The following is a 19,389-nucleotide window of genomic DNA, read 5'->3' as shown; positions in this document are numbered from 1 at the left end:
TCGTTCCGCCGCGATAGTACAGCGGCTATCATCTTCACAAGCTTTACAGCTACTCTTGCACACAGATATCAACGAGTTATTTTGCTGCCCAAGCCGGCCCGACACTCGCAAAAGTAATTTTTAGCGAGGCCGCTGGCGCGAACCGCCTCACACTCGCCGGCCCGTCGTACAGAACAGCTGAACGCCTGCCTTCCCCTCCCCTCCTTCAACAAAGCGAGGAGAAAAAGTCTGTCTCCCTCGCGCGCATGCGCGCCGTGCTCGTGAATTGTTTCATTTTACCCCGATCACAATTTGTCCAACTTTGCTATGTCGCATTAATAATTAAAATACTTTTATACAAATGCAAATATATAACTACATTATAAAATATAACTAATCAACACAATTATTTAATGATATTCTTACTAACTGTTACCAGGTGCTCCCAGGCGACACTAGCGCTGAAAAACATTACCGATATTCCAAAAATACCGCCGTACGGATAACACCAATACTCAAAGAAACTATACTAAAGGAAAACTATAATATAAACTTCCTTTTAATTTTCTTGTAAAACGGTACCCCGAGAAAGGGGTACAAAGTTGCCCCCGCCATCTTGAAATTCGGCCGCCATCTTTAAATAATGTAATAATGTAGCTATAAAAGCGGGAAAAAATCCAAAATTCATTAAATAAATCACTCATTAACTTACATATCGATTCGATCCGCTCCAGTCCTTAGTTCAATCCTCGATCGATGCAATAATGTTTAATTTTATGAAAAAAAAAATAATTTCATTAAACCATGTTCAACATTCTTAAAGAGACTTTAAATCCTCTACTACCATCATACTATCAGACATCAAGACCACCATATTGGAAATTCGTAATTGTAATGCTAGAGATTCGGGAAAAAATTCAAAATTCATTAAATAAATTTGAAATCTATATACTGGTTGATTAGATCGACTAAGGTCCTTGGTTCGATCCCTGGTCGATACAAAACAACTTTAATTTTACTAAGTACCAGAAAAGTGTAAGGTTTGAGAAATAAAACATCACAAAGTCTTTTACAAACATAATATTTATTACACAATTTCTATCCTACTACAGAATCAATTGCGAAAGCCAGAAATCTTATAAACATTTAGCCCTGCATAGACGTTCAACGACTACTTCTTAGCTCCAACAGCTCCAAATGCTCCAAATGGCTCCAACAGCGCCAAATCTCTCCAAATGCTCCAAACGGCCTCAAAATGGCTCCAACAACTCCAACAGCTCCAAATGCTCCAACTGCCTTTTCTTTCAACAGCTCCAATGATATTGGGCTACAATGCTACGAGTCTAAGAGACTACGAGGCTACAAGGCTACGAGTCTAAAAGGATCTAGCTGGTTCCGAGTTATACATGGCTGCGAGACTGCATGACTAAAAGACCGCATGGCTACGAAACTACATGACTATGAAGCTACAAGGATACAAGTCTACTTGGCTCCAACACGCAATGTACGCAATGTACGCGCAATACATGCAATTTACACGCAATAAATGTAATGATTACACAGTACACACAGGAAACGGAACGTACACACAGTACACACAGGAAACGGAACGTACACACAGTACACACAGGAAACGGAACGTACACACAGTACACACAGGAAACGGAACGTACACACAGTACACACAGGAAAAGGAACGTACACACAGTACACACAGAAAACGTAATGATCACACATACAGTAGCGGAAACACACACACAGGCTTAGTTGGAAATCAGAATACAAGAAATAAAAACATTAAATTTTTACTTTCAATAATTTATTACTTCTCAACATTACACAAATACAAGTATTAGAAGCCATTATTGTATGAAGCCAGCTTTCCTCAGTTCTTTGAGTATGAAGGATATTTCTTTGATGCACGGATAGTTTCCTGCACAAAGCGAGCCATGTAGAAGTCTTAGCCGGTCAACCAATATGTTTGGATATTTTCATTTTGTGTAATCAATCTCTTCTACCACCATCTTACTTGCTTGTTTATTATAAATACTTTTAATATCACAATCGTCCCAGTGATCATAATAAGCATTATCAAATTTATTTATTATAACACGACGTTTCTATCGTTTCGGTCTCAGGACATCGCCACATTCTTCGATCTTGTCAGCTCTAGGTGCTTCATCACAGTCTATGCCTTTGTCAACAGCCTCATAGTCACTGTAACAATGACTGTAGAAGACATCCTCTTCACCCAGATTACCGTATGAATTCGCTATCGATGATCGTCATCATGCTTCCTTTTTAGGAGTCCATCATTTTTACAAAGAATGAAGGATCTACTGAATATAGGCTTGAATGTATTCTCACTTTTCACGGTGTTGATACTTCCATTAGTTTCAGTCTTCCCGAAGCCATTAGCATTCTTCAATTTATGTTCTTCCTCACGATCGGGTGATCTAATACCATCACGCTCAGGACAAGGAAAATTATTGTCGTAATGCAGATCACTCTTCTTTAGTCTAGTGTATCCATCGGTGTCCTCTATGCAGTAAGTAGTCTTGACTTTACATTTTCTACCATGTCTTTTTAAGCTGTCAATTCGTGTTAACAACCTGCTACAACGATTACAACTTAACATGTTGCGTAGTGGGTTTCTAGCACAATCATTCTTCTCATGACGTCTAGCATTCCTTCTCATGACAAAATCCTTGCCACAGTATCTACAGCGGCTTCCTTCCGATTCAGCTACAGATAACAAACCACGATCCATGGTAGCTTCTGTGACTAATGTTAGATACAAACTGTCAGTTTTCTCCAATTGGAACCATTTCTTAAATATAATTTTTAAATATTTCATCAGCGAGAGTTAAGTTATCTAATGCAAAGCAAATTGATGCAAGTAGTTCTGGCTGTCATCAACAGATGTTGCCACGTGTTGCTTGCAGGTAAATAATATATATTTCATTAATGCGGGATGCGGAATGCTCATTATCGATCGCAAAGGAAGGTTGGCTTCGCTAGACTCCAAGGAGAAGGAAGTTCATCCTTCCTGTTAGTGCTTCTTAGATTTCTCAGAGATTATTATTATTCGACTGAGTAATGATTTTTTTTTTAAATTTCCACCTGATAAAAATATTACAGGTTATGATTAAATAGCAGAAGTTCACTAATCCTTCATGCAGAGATCAATTCCTCATCAGTAACCAGAAGCACTCGGAGAAAACCATCAGATGTCTAGTCAGGAATAATCAGAAGCACCCAGAGAAAACCATCAAAATATTGTCAAGAATAATCAGGAGCACACGGAGAAAACCACCATAATATTGTCAAGAATAAACGGGAGCACACGGAGAAAACCACCATAATATTAACAAGAAAAATCGGAAGCACACGGTGAAAACCTCCATAATATTGACAAGAAAAATCAGAAGCACACGGAGAAAACCGCCACAAGTTTTCTTTGATATCATAAAATTACAAAAAAAATATTATTAAAAAATTAAAAATACAAAAATATAAATTCAAAAACTGATTCTGGCTTGTACTAGAACTCTAACTTTGCACATCAAATATTTCCATTCTGATTTCCAACTAAGCCTGTGTGTGTGTTTCCGCTACTGTATGTGTGATCATTACGTTTCCTGTGTGTACTGTGTGTACGTTCCTTTTCCTGTGTGTACTGTGTGTACGTTCCGTTTCCTGTGTGTACTGTGTGTACGTTCCGTTTCCTGTGTGTACTGTGTGTAAGTTCCGTTTCCTGTGTGTACTGTGTGTACGTTCCGTTTCCTGTGTGTACTGTGTAATCATTACATTTATTGCGTGTAAATTGCATGTATTGCGCGTACATTGCGTACATTGCGTGTTGGAGCCAAGTAGACTTGTATCCTTGTAGCTTCATAGACATGTAGTTTCGTAGCCATGCGGTCTTTTAGTCATGCAGTCTCACAGCCATGTATAACTTGGAACCAGCTAGATCCTTTTAGACTCGTAGCCTTGTAGCCTCGTAGTCTCTTAGACTCGTAGCATTGTAGCCCAATATCATTGGAGCTGTTGAAAGAAAAGGCAGTTGGAGCATTTGGAGCTGTTGGAGCTGTTGGAGCCATTTTGAGGCCGTTTGGAGCATTTGGAGAGATTTGGAGCTGTTGGAGCCATTTGGAGCATTTGGAGCTGTTGGAGCTAAGAAGTAGTCGTTGCACGTCTATGCAGGGCTAAATGTTTATAATATTGCTGGCTTTCGCAAGTCATTCTGTAGTAGGATAATAAATTGTGTAATAAATATTATGTTTGTAAAAGACTTTGTGGTGTTTTATTTCTCAAACCTTACACTTTTCTGGTACTTAGTAAAATTAAAGTTGTTTTGTATCGACCAGGGATCGAACCAAGTACCTTAGTCGATCTAATCAACCAGTATATAGATTTAAAATTTATTTAATGAATTTTGAACTTTTTCCCGAATCTCTAGCATTACAATTACGAATTTCCAATATGGTGGTCTTGATGTCTGATAGGATGATGGTAGTAGAGGATTTAAAGTCTCTTTAAGAATGTTGAACATGGTTTATTGTAATTATTATTATTTTTTCCATAAAATTAAACATTATTGCACCGATCGAGGATCGAACCAAAGACTGGAGCGGATCTAATCGATATGTAAGTTAATGAGTGATATATTTAATGAATTTTGGATTTTTCCCGCTTTTATAGCTACATTATTACATGATTTCACAATGGCGGCCGAATTTCAAGATTGCTGAGGCACCTCCGTAATAAATGTTACTGCACTGTAGCGGGTTAGAATAAAATTAACCAGATGGAAATGTACTCTATGATACAAGTTCACACACAAGATGGCGTACTCCAGCAGGTGGTAGCTCCTGGTAGCATGTACTGAACATAAAATGTCGGATCCATGATGGTCGACAAGGACAATGTTAAATTTCAAGGACAAAGTCAAATTTCAAGGTCAAGGTCAAATTTCATGGTCAAATTCAAAGTTTAAGGTCAAGGTCAAATTTAAAGGTCATAGGTCAAAGTTCAAGGTAAAGGTCAAAGTTCAAGGTCAAGTTCAAAGTTCAAGGTCAAATTTCAATGTCAAGGTCAAATTTTAAGGTCAAGGTCAAATTTCAAGATCAAGGTCAAAGGTGTGGTGACGAGATAATTATACTAACATGGTATCAGCACACTCTAGCAGACGAAAACAAGATGGTGGTCTCCAGCGTATGAAGACAAGATGGCGGACATGACGTCATATCAGCTGACGATATATGAACCTTGGTATTGGTGACGGTAGATCAGACTGTAGGTGGCTTCTGTGGAGGAAGGATCGGTAGTCATTTTTTATTTTTTACCCTCACCGGTTTCGAACCAGGGACGGGAGTCAATATAATCTATCATTATATTTATTGTCAATTTATTTAATGATTTTTAAAATTTTTCCCGAATTTGTAACATAAAAATTACGGATTTTCAAGATGGCGACCATAACGATAATTGCAACAGTTACATCTTAATACAAGATGGTGGTTCTGTCTCGAACAGGTGGTGCTATTATTACTTTAACTTAAAAAAAATTACAAGTCCAAATATGCATGTTATTTTTTATATACCTTATTTAATTCTCAGTCTGGTAAATGTCTCGATGGCCGAGCGGTTGAAGGCGTATGTTTTCCAACCTAGAGATCAGAGCTGCGATGGTTCGAATCACAGCGTTTCCAATATATTTTTCATAAAAAAATTAAATTTAATATGTCGATAAGGATCATAATAGCTCTGGTAGGTAATGGAACATCGACCTTACGTGATGAGACAGAGCGACGCTGGCGCTCTCTAGGAACAAACGACAGAAACAAAGTCGACGGTATCCAAGATGGCGGCCTGCAGCGGAACAGAAAAAAACATGAGCGCCGCTGGCGCTATCTAGGAACAAATAACAGAAACAAAGTCGAAGGTATCCAAGATGGCGGCCTCCAGTGGAACATAAAAAAATCAATATGGCGACAGAGACGAAAATTTTATCATAATGAGTGGGGCACTCGATTTAAAGATGGCAGGTCCAAGATGGCCGCCGTGATCTACTAGTCACGTTACGTTGTGTCCCGTTACGTTGTGTCCCGTTACACTGTGTCCCGTTACGCTTATCCAAGATGGCCGCCGTGATGTCAGAATCCAATATGGCTGACCGACAATCACAATCCACTACCTGCATACTGATCTCTGAGGAACTATTATATACTACTATTAACTCCTTTAACGAACCAAAAAAAAAGAAAAATAATATTAAATAGAGGCACGTTTATAGACGAACCTGCATTTGTTGTTATTTATTCTTTTGAAACTAAAGATGCGCAGTCTCCCAAAATGTTTCCAGGGAGACATTTACGTTACACCATTGTAGAGCGAGAGCGTATCAACTTCCTAGTCTGCTGTGCCAACGAGAATAAAGGGAGAGTGCTGGCAAGTCCACCAGCCCAGAATAAGACGATATGAAACATTGAACCAAACAAGCACGTGTAGTCATACGAACCCTATCACCTTCTAGTCCAGTGCAATATCACAGCGCCGTGCATGTGTACAGGAGAGGACAACATATGGACATCAAATAACTAGGCTGCTGACATCACCATAGAAGCAGTTAAGTTTCTACATGTAATAGTAGATTGAAAAGGCCGATTCAAGGACAGGCGCAGGATCCAGGGGCCATCTTGGATGACGTCATCTAATCCATTTTCTAATCCATATGCTAATCCATGCCAATCTATGCTAATCCATGCCAATCCGTATGCCAATCCGTATGTCAATCTATGCCAATCCGTATGCCAATCTATGCTAATTCGTATACCAATCTATGCTAATCTATGCTAATCCATATGCCAATCTATGCTAATCCATATGTTAATCCATGCTAATCCATCCGCCATTTTGTGTTTCTAGAAATTTCCACCAACTTCGAATCGTGACGTCACCGTTGCACTTTTCGTCACGGCCGCCATCTTGGATTAGAATTTTTTTTTGAACTTCAACTTTTCGAAATTCGATGTAATCATCAGCCGCCATCTTGTTTCGTCTGCTTATGGCCGCCATATTGTTTTCGTCTGCTGGTGGCAGCCATCTTGTGACGTCATATAGTTCTGTTGGTCGCCACCAGGTAGCAGCAGGGATTATTTTATTTTTTTCTTTAACTAAAATATTTTCAGTGCCGAGGCTGGGATTCGATCCATGGGACGTGAAAACGTCTAGGATGTCGAGGTTAGAAAGCAGGCACCTTACCAACCAGACCACGAGACCATTTTGGATATAGTGGAATAAATAATCTATATATGCTACGTACTGACGGCAAGTTTATGATAAATGGGGGGCAGGGGGTTTTTGCCTTCCTTAATGCATACCTAAGGTGCCACAATTGAAATTAAAATTATTATACAGCCGCCATCTTTAATTCCAGCACAGACAACCAGATGGCGCTAAATTCAAAAATTAGTTGCCATAGGCACCGCCATCTTGGTTCTCAAGTTGGCTGGTATATGTCGCTAGTATCGCGCGTCAAATTCAAAAATTAGTTGCCATAGGCGCCGCCATCTTGGTTCTCAAGTTGGCTGGTAGATGTCGCTAGTATCGCGCGCCAAATTCAAAAATTAGTTGCCAGAGGCGCCGCCATCTTGGTTCTCAAGTTGGCTGGTAGATGTCGCTAGTATCGCGCGCCAAATTCAAAAATTGGTTGCCAGAGGCGCCGCCATCTTGGTTCTCAAGTTGGTTGGTAGATGGTGCTACCGTCGCCTAATTTTAGTTCATATAATCGATACCAGATGATGCCACCATCGCCATCTTTAGTTCCTAGTGTTGCTACCAGAGTGTGCCACCGTCGCCATCTTTAATTCTTAAAGTTACCACCGGAGCGCACCACCATCGCCATCTTTAATTCTTAAATTTACTGCCGGATGGCGCCAAGTGTTATGTAGTCAGTCGAGACAGGTCGGGAACGAGTCGAGACAAGTCTAGACAGTCGAGACAAGTCGGGGGACAAGACGAGACAAGTCGGTAGCCTGTATTCACCAAGTTCTCTGTTGCCACCATCTTTAATTCATAAAGTCGCTACCAGATGGCGCCACTGTCGGCCATCTTTAATTCAAGGCATTGTCGCCGGATGGCACCAAGTTTGAATTTAAAAACCTACAAGTGTTATGCAATGTGTAAACCAGTCGAGGTAAGTCGAGCTAAGTTTGGAACCTGTAGCCATATTATAAACTATGTTTATTATTTATTTATGTATGCCTTTATATTTTTAGGTTTGATGATAGAGTATTTATAAAATATTGGTGTTTTGAATATTGTTGTGTGGAGCAGTTGGAGCAATTGAAGCAATTGGAGCCAGTTTTGACACTACTTAGAAATTATGCCTCCACAATTTTACCCGGACTTGGCACCGGGCAAGCATGGTACCAGAAGAGTAATGAAAGGGAATGGCTTTTCATTTATATTTGCGACAAACAAACCATCCATCCGATTACATTATTCCAAGTGCCATGCCTGGCTGTGTTACCCCCCCCCCCCCCCAAAGCCTAAAATTAAAACAATTCCCATAAGAACACACAAGGGGAGGGTAAATATGTGCAAACATTGAGGAAAAAATAACAATCGCTGAAACATACTTCCCAGTATTAATTACAAAGAAAAACAACAAAAGATGACAGCAAATATGTCGGGAAGATAAGACCTTACATATTATCCCCAAAAAAGTACATTTAAACAATCGTCGTATCACATTTTAGCCAGTATAGCCATAGGGCAGCGTGTGGATGCCATTGTTCATGATGATACGTTTGTCATCGTTCCATGTCAGTGCCAGCTTGTTCGTACACTCTGAAAACACTTCATGTTGTCGTGAACGGATGGTGCGGACCTGGACACGTAGCCTCGCTTCCTGCCGAAGAGCCCTCAGATAGTCGTCAAAGGTGATGGTCTTCTTGACAACACACTTCTGGATTCCCTTCGCTCTCTTAGTAACTACCCCCGCACACCGTAAAGCGTACAGCTTGGCACGTAGCCCAACAAACTCGGCCATGGGCCTCCCACTACACTCATCTTTAAACTTTCCAACAACCTTGGCAATGGCAGTCGAGTGTAGTGCATGACCAGGGGGGTAGCCACTCATGTCGAACTTCTGCAGAAGATTGGGGTCGTTCTGGAGATCCTGATAAAAATCAACTGTCCGGATGTGATATATGAAGCTATCAGTATCCATGTAAGCCAAATCAATGTCATCCTGGTACTTGGGCTTTATGGTACCATAAAAAAAAGTCGTACATTAGACTCTTCGACAGATCGAGAACTGCGAAACCTGCATATATCGGTTTGTTGAATAAAATTTCATCTTTAGATAGACGAACCAACGCCAGACTGTCGTCGTAAACTGTACGATCCTTGAATGTGGGGCGCGCAACAAGTTTCCGCAGACGCTCATCACTGCACACCAGCTCCATATTCTGTCGCTTGCGAAGATTCTCCATAAGTTTCCCGAAGCAAGAGTTGTTACAGAGCTTGAAAAAGTCCCGCTCAAAGTCATTCTGTGCTGTCTGACGTTTGACGGTGTTCAGGTCAATATATGGTTTCAGCCAAGGTGACTGCTGGAACTGTAGAACTCTGTGCACCTTGGTTATGCGGATTCCGTGGGAAAGGGCCTGTTTGAGGTTTACATGGTGAACAACATAGTGGGACTTGTCGGCAAGAGTGGTGAGGAGTTTCGGTTGGGATGTATTTGAAGGGCATTATCTCACAGGAAGGAAGGGCAAGTCGCGGTGGGACGAATGAAGCGCTGCTGGGTACTCGATGTCGCACTCCACAATGTACCCGATGGGACCGTCATCAGCTACATTAGAAAAGTCGATGGTTGTGTCGGCGACCCATTGAAACTGATTGTGCGGCAGAGGGCAAGACATGGCCCACCCATAGAGATTGTTGGCATCAATATACTGAAGGTGTGTTATTTGTTTGCTCGCATCGTAGGTTTCTGGCACATAGGTGTTATTGGCCACGCAGTGTCTCTTCATGCACTGCGCCACACCTCCCCGGATGCCCGACTCGACAAATAGATACTTGTCGTAGTCTGTAAGAAGTTCAAGCTGCACCTTAGTGTACTTCAGCATAGCATCGAACGAGAATCCGGGGGCGCTGATGTAGTGCGCACAGTCCAGGCCATACGTAGAAAGGCAAAGTGTGCGGAAGTTTTCAAATACGTCGCACAGGATCAGGACGTCAGACTTGAGGTACACATCACTATACTCACCTAAAGTAGAGCACTTGAATGTGTCCCAGACAGTCTTGGCGTGGTCGTAATCGGCATCACTAATGTCAGAGTCGGTAAGAATATTAAAGAAGCAGTCCTGGGGAGGCAGTTGCCGCTCATTTAGACGCTCCCACGTATCAACATGATCGTATGGGAAGACGCCTTTTCTCATTACGAGCTGTGCACATTAGGGTTCGAAGAATGTCATCGTGTTAGTGAACTGCGATGCAGGTAGGTTTTGTGCGAGGGAGGCCAGCCCGCACGACATGAACCTAAACATGTCCACGAACTGCACCGAAAATCTGTCCCCCAGCTGCTTAGAAAATGTAACCATTTTTTCCTCAGTATGTGGGATAATGAATATTTCTTTGTTGTCATAACCCAGCTGCTTGATGATAAAATGTTGATCATATGCCAGGTTATGAAAGTATATGACTAGTTTCTTCGGTCGACGCCGCAGCAAATTGCATCCATTACACGCTGCCCCAATGTAATCCCCAGAGAAGTGGTTATGATCTTTGACTTTATAGTTCTAAACAGTGAAAGTCTTAGTGCAGTAGCAGCACTCTTTCGACAATCTGTAGTTCACTTGCTGAGCATGAGTCAATGGTGTTATGGGTACTGAGGTCTCATATATTGCTTTGACTTTGCTGCCGATGTCAACAATCTCCTGCATGAACTTGGTTGCAGCATCCACGCCTCGATAAATAATGGGCTCTTGCGGCAAGTCTGTTGTTAGAGCCACAGGGATCGCACTGTTATCTACTTTGACGTAGATGCCATAGCTATAAGGGTCGTGCTTCTGGTATGCCTCAGTGTATGCATTTGCACGATCTGACTGGCATGAGCTGACTTTCGTTAGCATAGCCTCAAAATCGCAGTATATGACTATCGGCAGCTTGTCCATGTAATGGTAATTTGAAAATTCTAGGACTAAGCCAGAAACACGATCCCGATCATCAAATGTCTTGAAGCAGCGCTTACAAATGCATAATAAATGTCCATGTCCAGTCAGCTGTGCACCCACTAACCTCGAAAAGTGCTTAATGAGGCAGTAGTGGGATGCACCTTCATGTGTAAGCCACAGGAGGTCAAAGTGTTGCTCTTTCTCGAGCTCTCCCACACGCAGTGGCACCAGCGACGGTGGCGCCATCTACCAGCCAACTTGAGAACCAAGATGGCGGCACCTCTGGCAACCAATTTTTGAATTTGACGCGCGAAACTAGCGACATCTACCAGCCAACTTGAGAACCAAGATGGCGGCGCCTCTGGCAACTAATTTTTGAATTTAGCGCGCGATACTAGCGACATCTACCAGCCAACTTGAGAACCAAGATGGCGGCGCCTCTGGCAACTAATTTTTGAATTTGGCGCGCGATACTAGCGACATCTACCAGCCAACTTGAGAACCAAGATGGCGGCGCCTATGGCAACTAATTTTTGAATTTGATGCGCGATACTAGCGACATATACCAGCCAACTTGAGAACCAAGATGGCGGCGCCTATGGCAACTATTTTTTGAATTTAGCGCCATCTGGTTGTCTGTGCTAGAATTAAAGATGGCGGCTGTATAATAATTTTAATTTCAATTGTGGCGCCTTAGGTATGCATTAAGGAAGGCAAAACCCCCCTCCCCCCCATTTATCATAAACTTGCCGTCAGTACGTAGCATATATAGATTATTTATTCCAATATATCCAAAATGGTCTCGTGGTCTGGTTGGTAAGGTGCCTGCTTTATAACCTCGACGTCCTCGACGTTTTCACGTCCCATGGATTGAATCCCAGCCTCGGCACTGAAAATATTTTAGTTAAAGAAAAAAATAAAATAATCCCTGCTGCTACCTGGTGGCGACCAACAGAACTATATGACGTCACAAGATGGCTGCCACCAGCAGACGAAAACAATATGGCGGCCACCAGCAGACGAAACAAGATGGCGGCCACCAGCAGACGAAACAAGATGGCGGCTGATGATTACATCGAATTTCGAAAAGTTGAAGTTCGAAAGAAAAAAAATTCGAATCCAAGATGGCGGCCGTGACGAAAAGTGCAACGGTGACGTCACGATTCGAAGTTGGTGGAAATTTCTAGAAATACAAAATGGCGGATGGATTAGCATGGATTAACATATGGATTAGCATAGATTGGCATATGGATTAGCATAGATTGGCATACAGATTAGCATAGATTGGCATACGAATTAGCATAGATTAGCATACGGATTGGTGTAGATTGGCATACGGATTGGCATAGATTGGCATGGATTAGCATAGATTGGCATGGATTAGCATAGATTAGCATATGGATTAGCATGGATTAGCATACGGATTAGATGACGTCATCCAAGATGGCCGCCGGATCCTGGATCCTGCGCCTGTCCTTGAATCGGCCTTTTCCATCTACTCGTAATCACAGTTACAAAAACTGCATATATGCGTTTTAAATCGATTCATCCATTTAATTCTAATATTATCCCTAACCAAGGATATCTTTTTCATAAAATTATGTGTCATTTCTATTAATTTCTAAATTAATGATAAATTTACCGCTTTTATGAACCATTTTATTGGGCTTATGAATATAAATATTCTATTTCTAGACACTTGGATCGTTACACCAAGATTAAGTCGATGTTGTCCAAAGTTGGTTGGTTTGGACTCCGTCAGTGGAAGTTCGAAGATGGGAATGTGATTCGCCTGTTAAACAAAATGACCTCGAATGATCGCCAGACATTTAATTTCGACTTGCGAGAGATAGAGTGGAAGTCGCTTGTGCAGAATTACGTGCTGGGAGTCAGAAGGTATTTGCTGAAAGAAGCTGACGAAACTATCCCTCAGAGCAGGAAGCGGATGTACAGGTGAGTGTCTGTTGTATTCGATCAACCGCATCACCCGCAAAAAGTAATGTCTCATTCCAACACTAGCATTGTGACACTATCCGAGCTTTAAACGTATAAATGTTTTCAAGTTGTTAAAAGAAAATATACGTTAATTATTTTTTTTAATATATGATGGTAACGAAACAACAATCCAATTTTAATATCAAATTTCCGTTTGGACTCCAATCCGTGTAAATAAGTCGTTTCACTAACTACAACTTGTGTCGGGCGAAACACCTTGCACTCGGAGTGACCCGGGTTTGGAACCCAGTACAGCCATTCTGAAGTATGTTTATTATACATTGTTTACTTTTGCCAGTACTGGTTACTACCCCAGCTTTGTTCAATTGTGTAGTATACCGAAGCGACCGAACGGTAAGTAATGGAAAAGTCGAAAACCCAAGAAAATATTCAAATAAAAAAATGTAATATACCACTTTTTTAAAACCGACTAAAAGTATAAAATAATTTCTCCTAGCCACATATATATTTATAACCCAATACAAATTCTTAACCCCATTACATTGTCCTGAAAATTTGTGATTGTGAACTTTAAATAGCTATAACACTTGTAAGATTTTAAACGAACAACTTGAGGCGCATACATTATTTAATAGTACGTAGTGTAGGGTGTAGCTGTCGTTGATAACATTCACACGAGAGTTCAATAAAATTGTTTGACTTAAGTGAACTATTAATGTACCAATTATCTGTTACACGCGCCAGACGTTTTTCGTTTAAACCTTATAAGTGTTCTAATAGTTATTTAAAGTTCACAATCACTAATTTTCTGGACAATCTGTAACGTGGTTAGAAATCTGTATAGGGTTATAAATCTGTATGGGGCTAGGGAAAGTTATTTTATATTTTTAGTCCATTGAAAAATGTGGCATGTTAATTTTTTATTGTATTATTATTTTATTCTTTTGGTCTTGTGTGTATTAGATTTTGCAATCGATTTTTAAATCTTAATGAGATTATGACAGAGACGTGGGGAAAATTTAAGGTTTATTTCGGTTTCTCTTCACCTGAACTTATTGGTACCGAACATACAAGCAAACAAACAGAAAAGAAAGCGAGTTAATAATGAAGTGTTACAATAGATAACGCCGCTCCGTGGTGAGATCCAACTCAGAGATTGTCACTTACAAAACTATAGCACGAATTTCTTGAGTAAACTGATTTGAAGAATGGAGAATTTCACTAAATTACATTATCGGGTGCGTTGTGCATACTTGGTAATGTTTCACCTATATAATTCAAGTTACGAGAAGGAATACTTTTAATGTAGGCCTATGTTTCAGTATCATTCAGAATTGTTTAATCCGAATGAAAATTGAGTTCTCTAATTCGGACTTGAATTTCTAGACTTTCACGCCGAATTTGTAATAGCAAGTACAGAATGAAAGGAGTATCTTGAAATTAACACTACAGTTACAGTCTAACGATCACTATTAAACCTTATATTAGGCTCTTCTTGAAAGCCTATATGTCAACGATCTGCCATTAGGACACATTTAAAGAATTTTGTTAATGGTAGTTGTATTTGATTTCTGTTTCAGATTGTTCTTACTGCACTACTCTTTGACTGCAGTTATCGCTATAATTATTGCTATTCCTGTACTGAAAATCTTTTGGAAGACCATCGTTCACCGTCTGATTTATTTATCTTACTCTGTTAAGCTAAAATGATTGCAATGAAAGACAAACGGACAATTATATATAATAGTTTTGATTGTTGTAGTTATTTGCGGAATATTATTGAATTTTATTGTGTATAGATAATACTGGCAGAATAAAAATACATTTGGATTCATTTTGTTAAAAAAAAAAGATCTAACATTAATATGGTGAAAAACAATAAAACTTTACCTATACTTTTTGCGTTATTGCTGAACCTATTATCTCCTTCTGCAAGGCGACCCGTGTTGGAGTCCCGGCGGGTAAAATCCGAGAAACTTAGCTGATGTGACAGTGAGCCAATGGGTTGTATCGGAGTGTTCCCGTTTCCTTCATTTGTTGTTTGCGCTTCATCTGTCTTATTGCCTCGATAGCGTCTGGCTGGGAAACCCTAGTTTATTTATCCAATATTGAGTCACAGTGTCCTTGTACCTATGATGAAGGTTACAAGGTTCGCATACTTGCTTTTACCAGGTATATCGTCATGATATACGCATTATGTTTCCCTCCCCTCCTAAACGACCACCACGTTTTCTTTCACCACCTCCTCTCTTCCCCTTCTCAACCCATTATTCCTCCCTCCCCTAAATTACCGTCTTTTTCCACACCTATCCTTTTCCTTCCTTCCATTTCCACCCCTTATTCACCCTTTTCCCTTAATACATATTTTATTAAAGCAATAGAGAAAAGTATGCGTTAGGTACTCACCTCTGCACACTCTCTCCTCTTTTATAATTCCACGGTTCACTGGTAGATGGTGTTCGTGTCGTCCGCCATTTTGTGTGGCGTCATTGATCGTTTATAGGTGGCAGCTAGGTGCCGAGAGCATCGGTTGTAGTCGTCAGCCATCTTAGATGACATCAGCGATGCTTCCGAAGTTAGCCGCTAGGCAGCACCACTGACGCCGCACGTTATTTATTTAAAGTTTTATGGAATCCTTAAGTGGCGTGTTTGGTTCGAACCATTGTCGCAGCCGGCGATTTCGACGTTCAGATGGAGCGGGCCAGCCACTCGGCCGAATGCACAGTTGAGGAGTGTGCAATAATTCAGCTGTGCTCAGAGGATAGGAAATATCAATGATATTCTTTATAAGAATTTTAGGTCAAATGTGAATCCATATTACTGTATGCAATACCCTCAAATAGGACATATAAAGGTAATCCAAAGTGTGCGCATGCTACAAGTATGGTACACCATGCATATTCCTCTCAGCAATAAGACCCATAAGACGTGTGACCCAGACTCCTTTCTCACTCCACAACGTCCCACAGCTATGAGACCTTATGACTCCCGCCCCTCGCATCGGAGACTGTATTATGTTTCACCCCATCTCCCCCCTTCACCCTTAGATAGATCATTGATGTGACTGACAGGAGATGTTTAGTGCCTTGTATGTTATGTAAAGATATTCAGGACAGCAGTGCTGTGATTGGCTCGAGGACAGGATAGCGAAGGACAGTGTTGCAGAAACCGCCCAAGTAGCACAAAGGGTGAAAGTAGAGACATGAGTAGTAGTATATAAATGGGGCTCCGAGATCAGGCTCCAGGCGCTGGATTGTGATTGTCGGTCCACCATCTTGGATTGTGACGTCACGGCAGTCATCTTGGATGAACGTAACGGGACACAGCGTAACGGGACAAGTAGAACCGTGACCTTTACCCCGGCGGCCATTTTTAATCCGCCATCTTGGATCCGCCATTTGGATGACGTCATTTTGTTTTCTCGAACATTCCGGCGTTGTGTTTTCCGCCATTTTGAATTATGACGTCACCGTTGCAATTATCGTTACGGTCGCCATCTTTAAAATTTTTATTTATTATCCGATTTAAATGAAACAAAATTTAAACATTTAAAAAAAATAATAAAATTTTAATAAAAAATATTTTAAAAAACAATCATTTACGACACGGAGATCGGAGTCCTCGGTTCGAACCCCGCGAGGGCAAAAAAATTAAAAATGGCGACCTATCCTTCCCCCGTGTTGGTGCTGGCAAACTGACTCCCACCACTTTTTCCAAAGCATATATATCGCAAGTCAGCATGACGTCATGCCCACCATCTTGAAAATCCGTAATTTTAATGCTAGAGATTCGGGAAAAAATTTCAAAATCATTTAAAAAAATTAATAAACCGAATTAAATAATAAAAATCCTTAAAACCACCATTGCACTTTTCGTGAAGACCGCCATCTTGAAATCATCTGCTGGAGATCACCATCTTGTTTTCGTCCGCTAGAGTGTGCTGATACCATGTTAGTATAATTATATGGTCACCAAACCTTTGTCCTCAACTGCTGACATTGAACTTTGACCTTGAACTTTGACCTTAACCTTGACACTTGACAGATGACCTTGACCTTGAAATTTGAACTTGGCCTTGAACATTGACCTTGACCTTGAACTTTGACCTTAACCTTGATTTTTGACCTTGAAATTTGACATTGACCTTGAAATTTGACCTTGACCTTGAAATTTTACCTTGGCCTTGAAATTTGACCTTGAACTTCAAATTTGACTTTGTCCTTGTCGACCATCATGGATCCAACATTTTATGTTCAGTACATGCTACCAGGAGCTACCACCTGCTGGAGTACACCATATTGTGTGTGTGTGTGTACTCGTCTTATAGAGTACAGTTACATCTGGATAATTTTATTCTAACCCGCTACAGTGCAGTAATCATTTATTACCGAGGTGCCCCCGCCATCTTGAAATTTTGGCGCTATCTTGAAATCGTGTAATAAATTAGCTAGAAAAGCGGGAAAAAAATCCAAAATTCATCAAAAAAATCACTCATTAATTTACATATTGATTCGATCCGCTCCTGTCCTTGGTTCGATACTCGATCGATGTAATAATGTTTAATTTTATGAAAAAAATAATAATTTCAATAAACCACGTTCAACATTCTTAAAGATAATTTAAATCCTCTACTACCATCATCCTATCAGACATCAAGACCAACATCTTGGAAAATTCGTAATAATTAACCTAGAATTTCAGGAAAAAGTTAAAAAATCATTAAATAAATTTGCAAACAATATACTAATTAATTAGGTCGACTAATGTCCTTGGCACGATCCTGGACGAAGCTAAAAGAAATTAAATTAAAATACCAGAAAAGTGTAAGGTTCGAGAAATAAAACACCACAAAGTCTTTTACAAACATAATATTTATTACACAATTTCTATCCTACTACAGGATCACTTGCGAAAGCCAGCAATCTTATAAACATTTAGCCCTGCATAGACGTGCAACGACTACTTCTTAGCTCCAACAGCTCCAAATGCTCCAACAGATCCAACAGCTCCAAATGCTCCAACTGCCTTTTCTTTCAACAGCTCCAATCATATTGGGCTACAATGCTACGAGTCTAAGAGACTACGAGGCTACAAGGCTACGAGTCTAAAAGGATCTAGCTGGTTACGAGTTATACATGGTTGCGAGACTGCACGACTAAAAGACCGCATGACTACGAAACTACATGTCTATGAAGCTACAAGGATACAAGTCTACTCGGCTCCAACAGGCAATGAACGCAATGTACGCGCAATACATGCAATTTACACGCAATAAATGTAATGGTTACACAGTACACAAAGGAAACGAAATGAAGAAATAGTGCACACACAGGAAAAAACGGAATATACACACAGTACACACAGGAAACGGAACGTACACACAGTACACACAGGAAACGGAACGTATACACACAGTACACACAGGAAACGGAGCGTACACATAGAAAACGGAACGTACACAATGTACACACAGGAAACGGAATGTACACACAGAAAACGGAACGTACACACAGTACACACAGGAAACGGAGCGTACACATAGAAAACGGAACGTACACAATGTACACACAGGAAACGGAATGTACACACAGAAAACGGAACGTACACACAGTACACACAGGAAACGGAAAGTACACAAGAAACAGAACGTACACACATACAGTAGCGGAAACACAGGCTTAGTTGGAAATCAGAATACAAGAAATAAAAACATAAAATTTAAACTTTCAATATTTAATTTATTTCTCAACATTACACAAATACAAGTAAAAGAAGCCATTATTGTATGTAGCCAGCTTTCCTAAGTTCTTTGAGTATGAGGGATATTTCTTTGATGCACGAATAGTTTCCTGCACAAAGCGAGCCATGTAGAAGTCTTAGCCGGTCAACCAATATGTTTGGATCTTTCCAGGATGTGTAATCAATCTCTTCTACCATCATCTTACTTGCTTGTTTATTATACATACTTTTAATATCACAATCGTCCCAGTGATCATAATAAGCATTATCAGATTTATTTATTATAACACGTCGTTTCCATCGTTTCGGTCTCAGGACACCGCCACATGCTTCGATCTTGTCAGCTTTAGGTGCTTCATCACAGTCTATGCCTTTGTCAACAGCCTCAGAGTCACTGTAACAATCACTGTAGAAAACATCCTCTTCACCCAGATTACCGTATGAATTCGATATCGATGATGTCGAAGTGTCTTCATCGTCTTCTTGCTTTCTTTTTAGGAGTCCATCATTTTTACAAAGAATGGATGAT

The 19,389-nt window shown here is 40.4% G+C and overlaps 2 protein-coding genes across 3 annotated transcripts in view; both read left to right on the top strand.

Moving 5' to 3' along the window:
* Positions 1-15,016, top strand: part of LOC134539399 (putative fatty acyl-CoA reductase CG5065) — a 54,696-nt gene extending 39,680 nt beyond the window's left edge. For both annotated transcript variants that reach the window (XM_063381400.1, XM_063381399.1), the window contains exons 8-9: positions 12,861-13,118; positions 14,702-15,016. In XM_063381400.1, coding sequence (XP_063237470.1) covers positions 12,861-13,118; positions 14,702-14,831 — 388 coding nt within the window. In that variant the 3' untranslated portion in view covers positions 14,832-15,016. The remainder of the gene's footprint in view (positions 1-12,860; positions 13,119-14,701) is intronic.
* The window catches only part of LOC134539400 (uncharacterized), a 146,105-nt gene that overhangs the window by 3,908 nt on the left and 122,808 nt on the right, over positions 1-19,389 (top strand). The gene's annotated exons all lie outside the window — the stretch shown is intronic.

Source organism: Bacillus rossius, chromosome 15 (assembly GCF_032445375.1).
Source record: "Bacillus rossius redtenbacheri isolate Brsri chromosome 15, Brsri_v3, whole genome shotgun sequence".
NCBI classification, from domain to species: domain Eukaryota; kingdom Metazoa; phylum Arthropoda; class Insecta; order Phasmatodea; family Bacillidae; genus Bacillus; species Bacillus rossius.
Note: the sequence above shows the minus strand (reverse complement) of the source record. Positions and strands in the feature narration are given on the sequence as shown.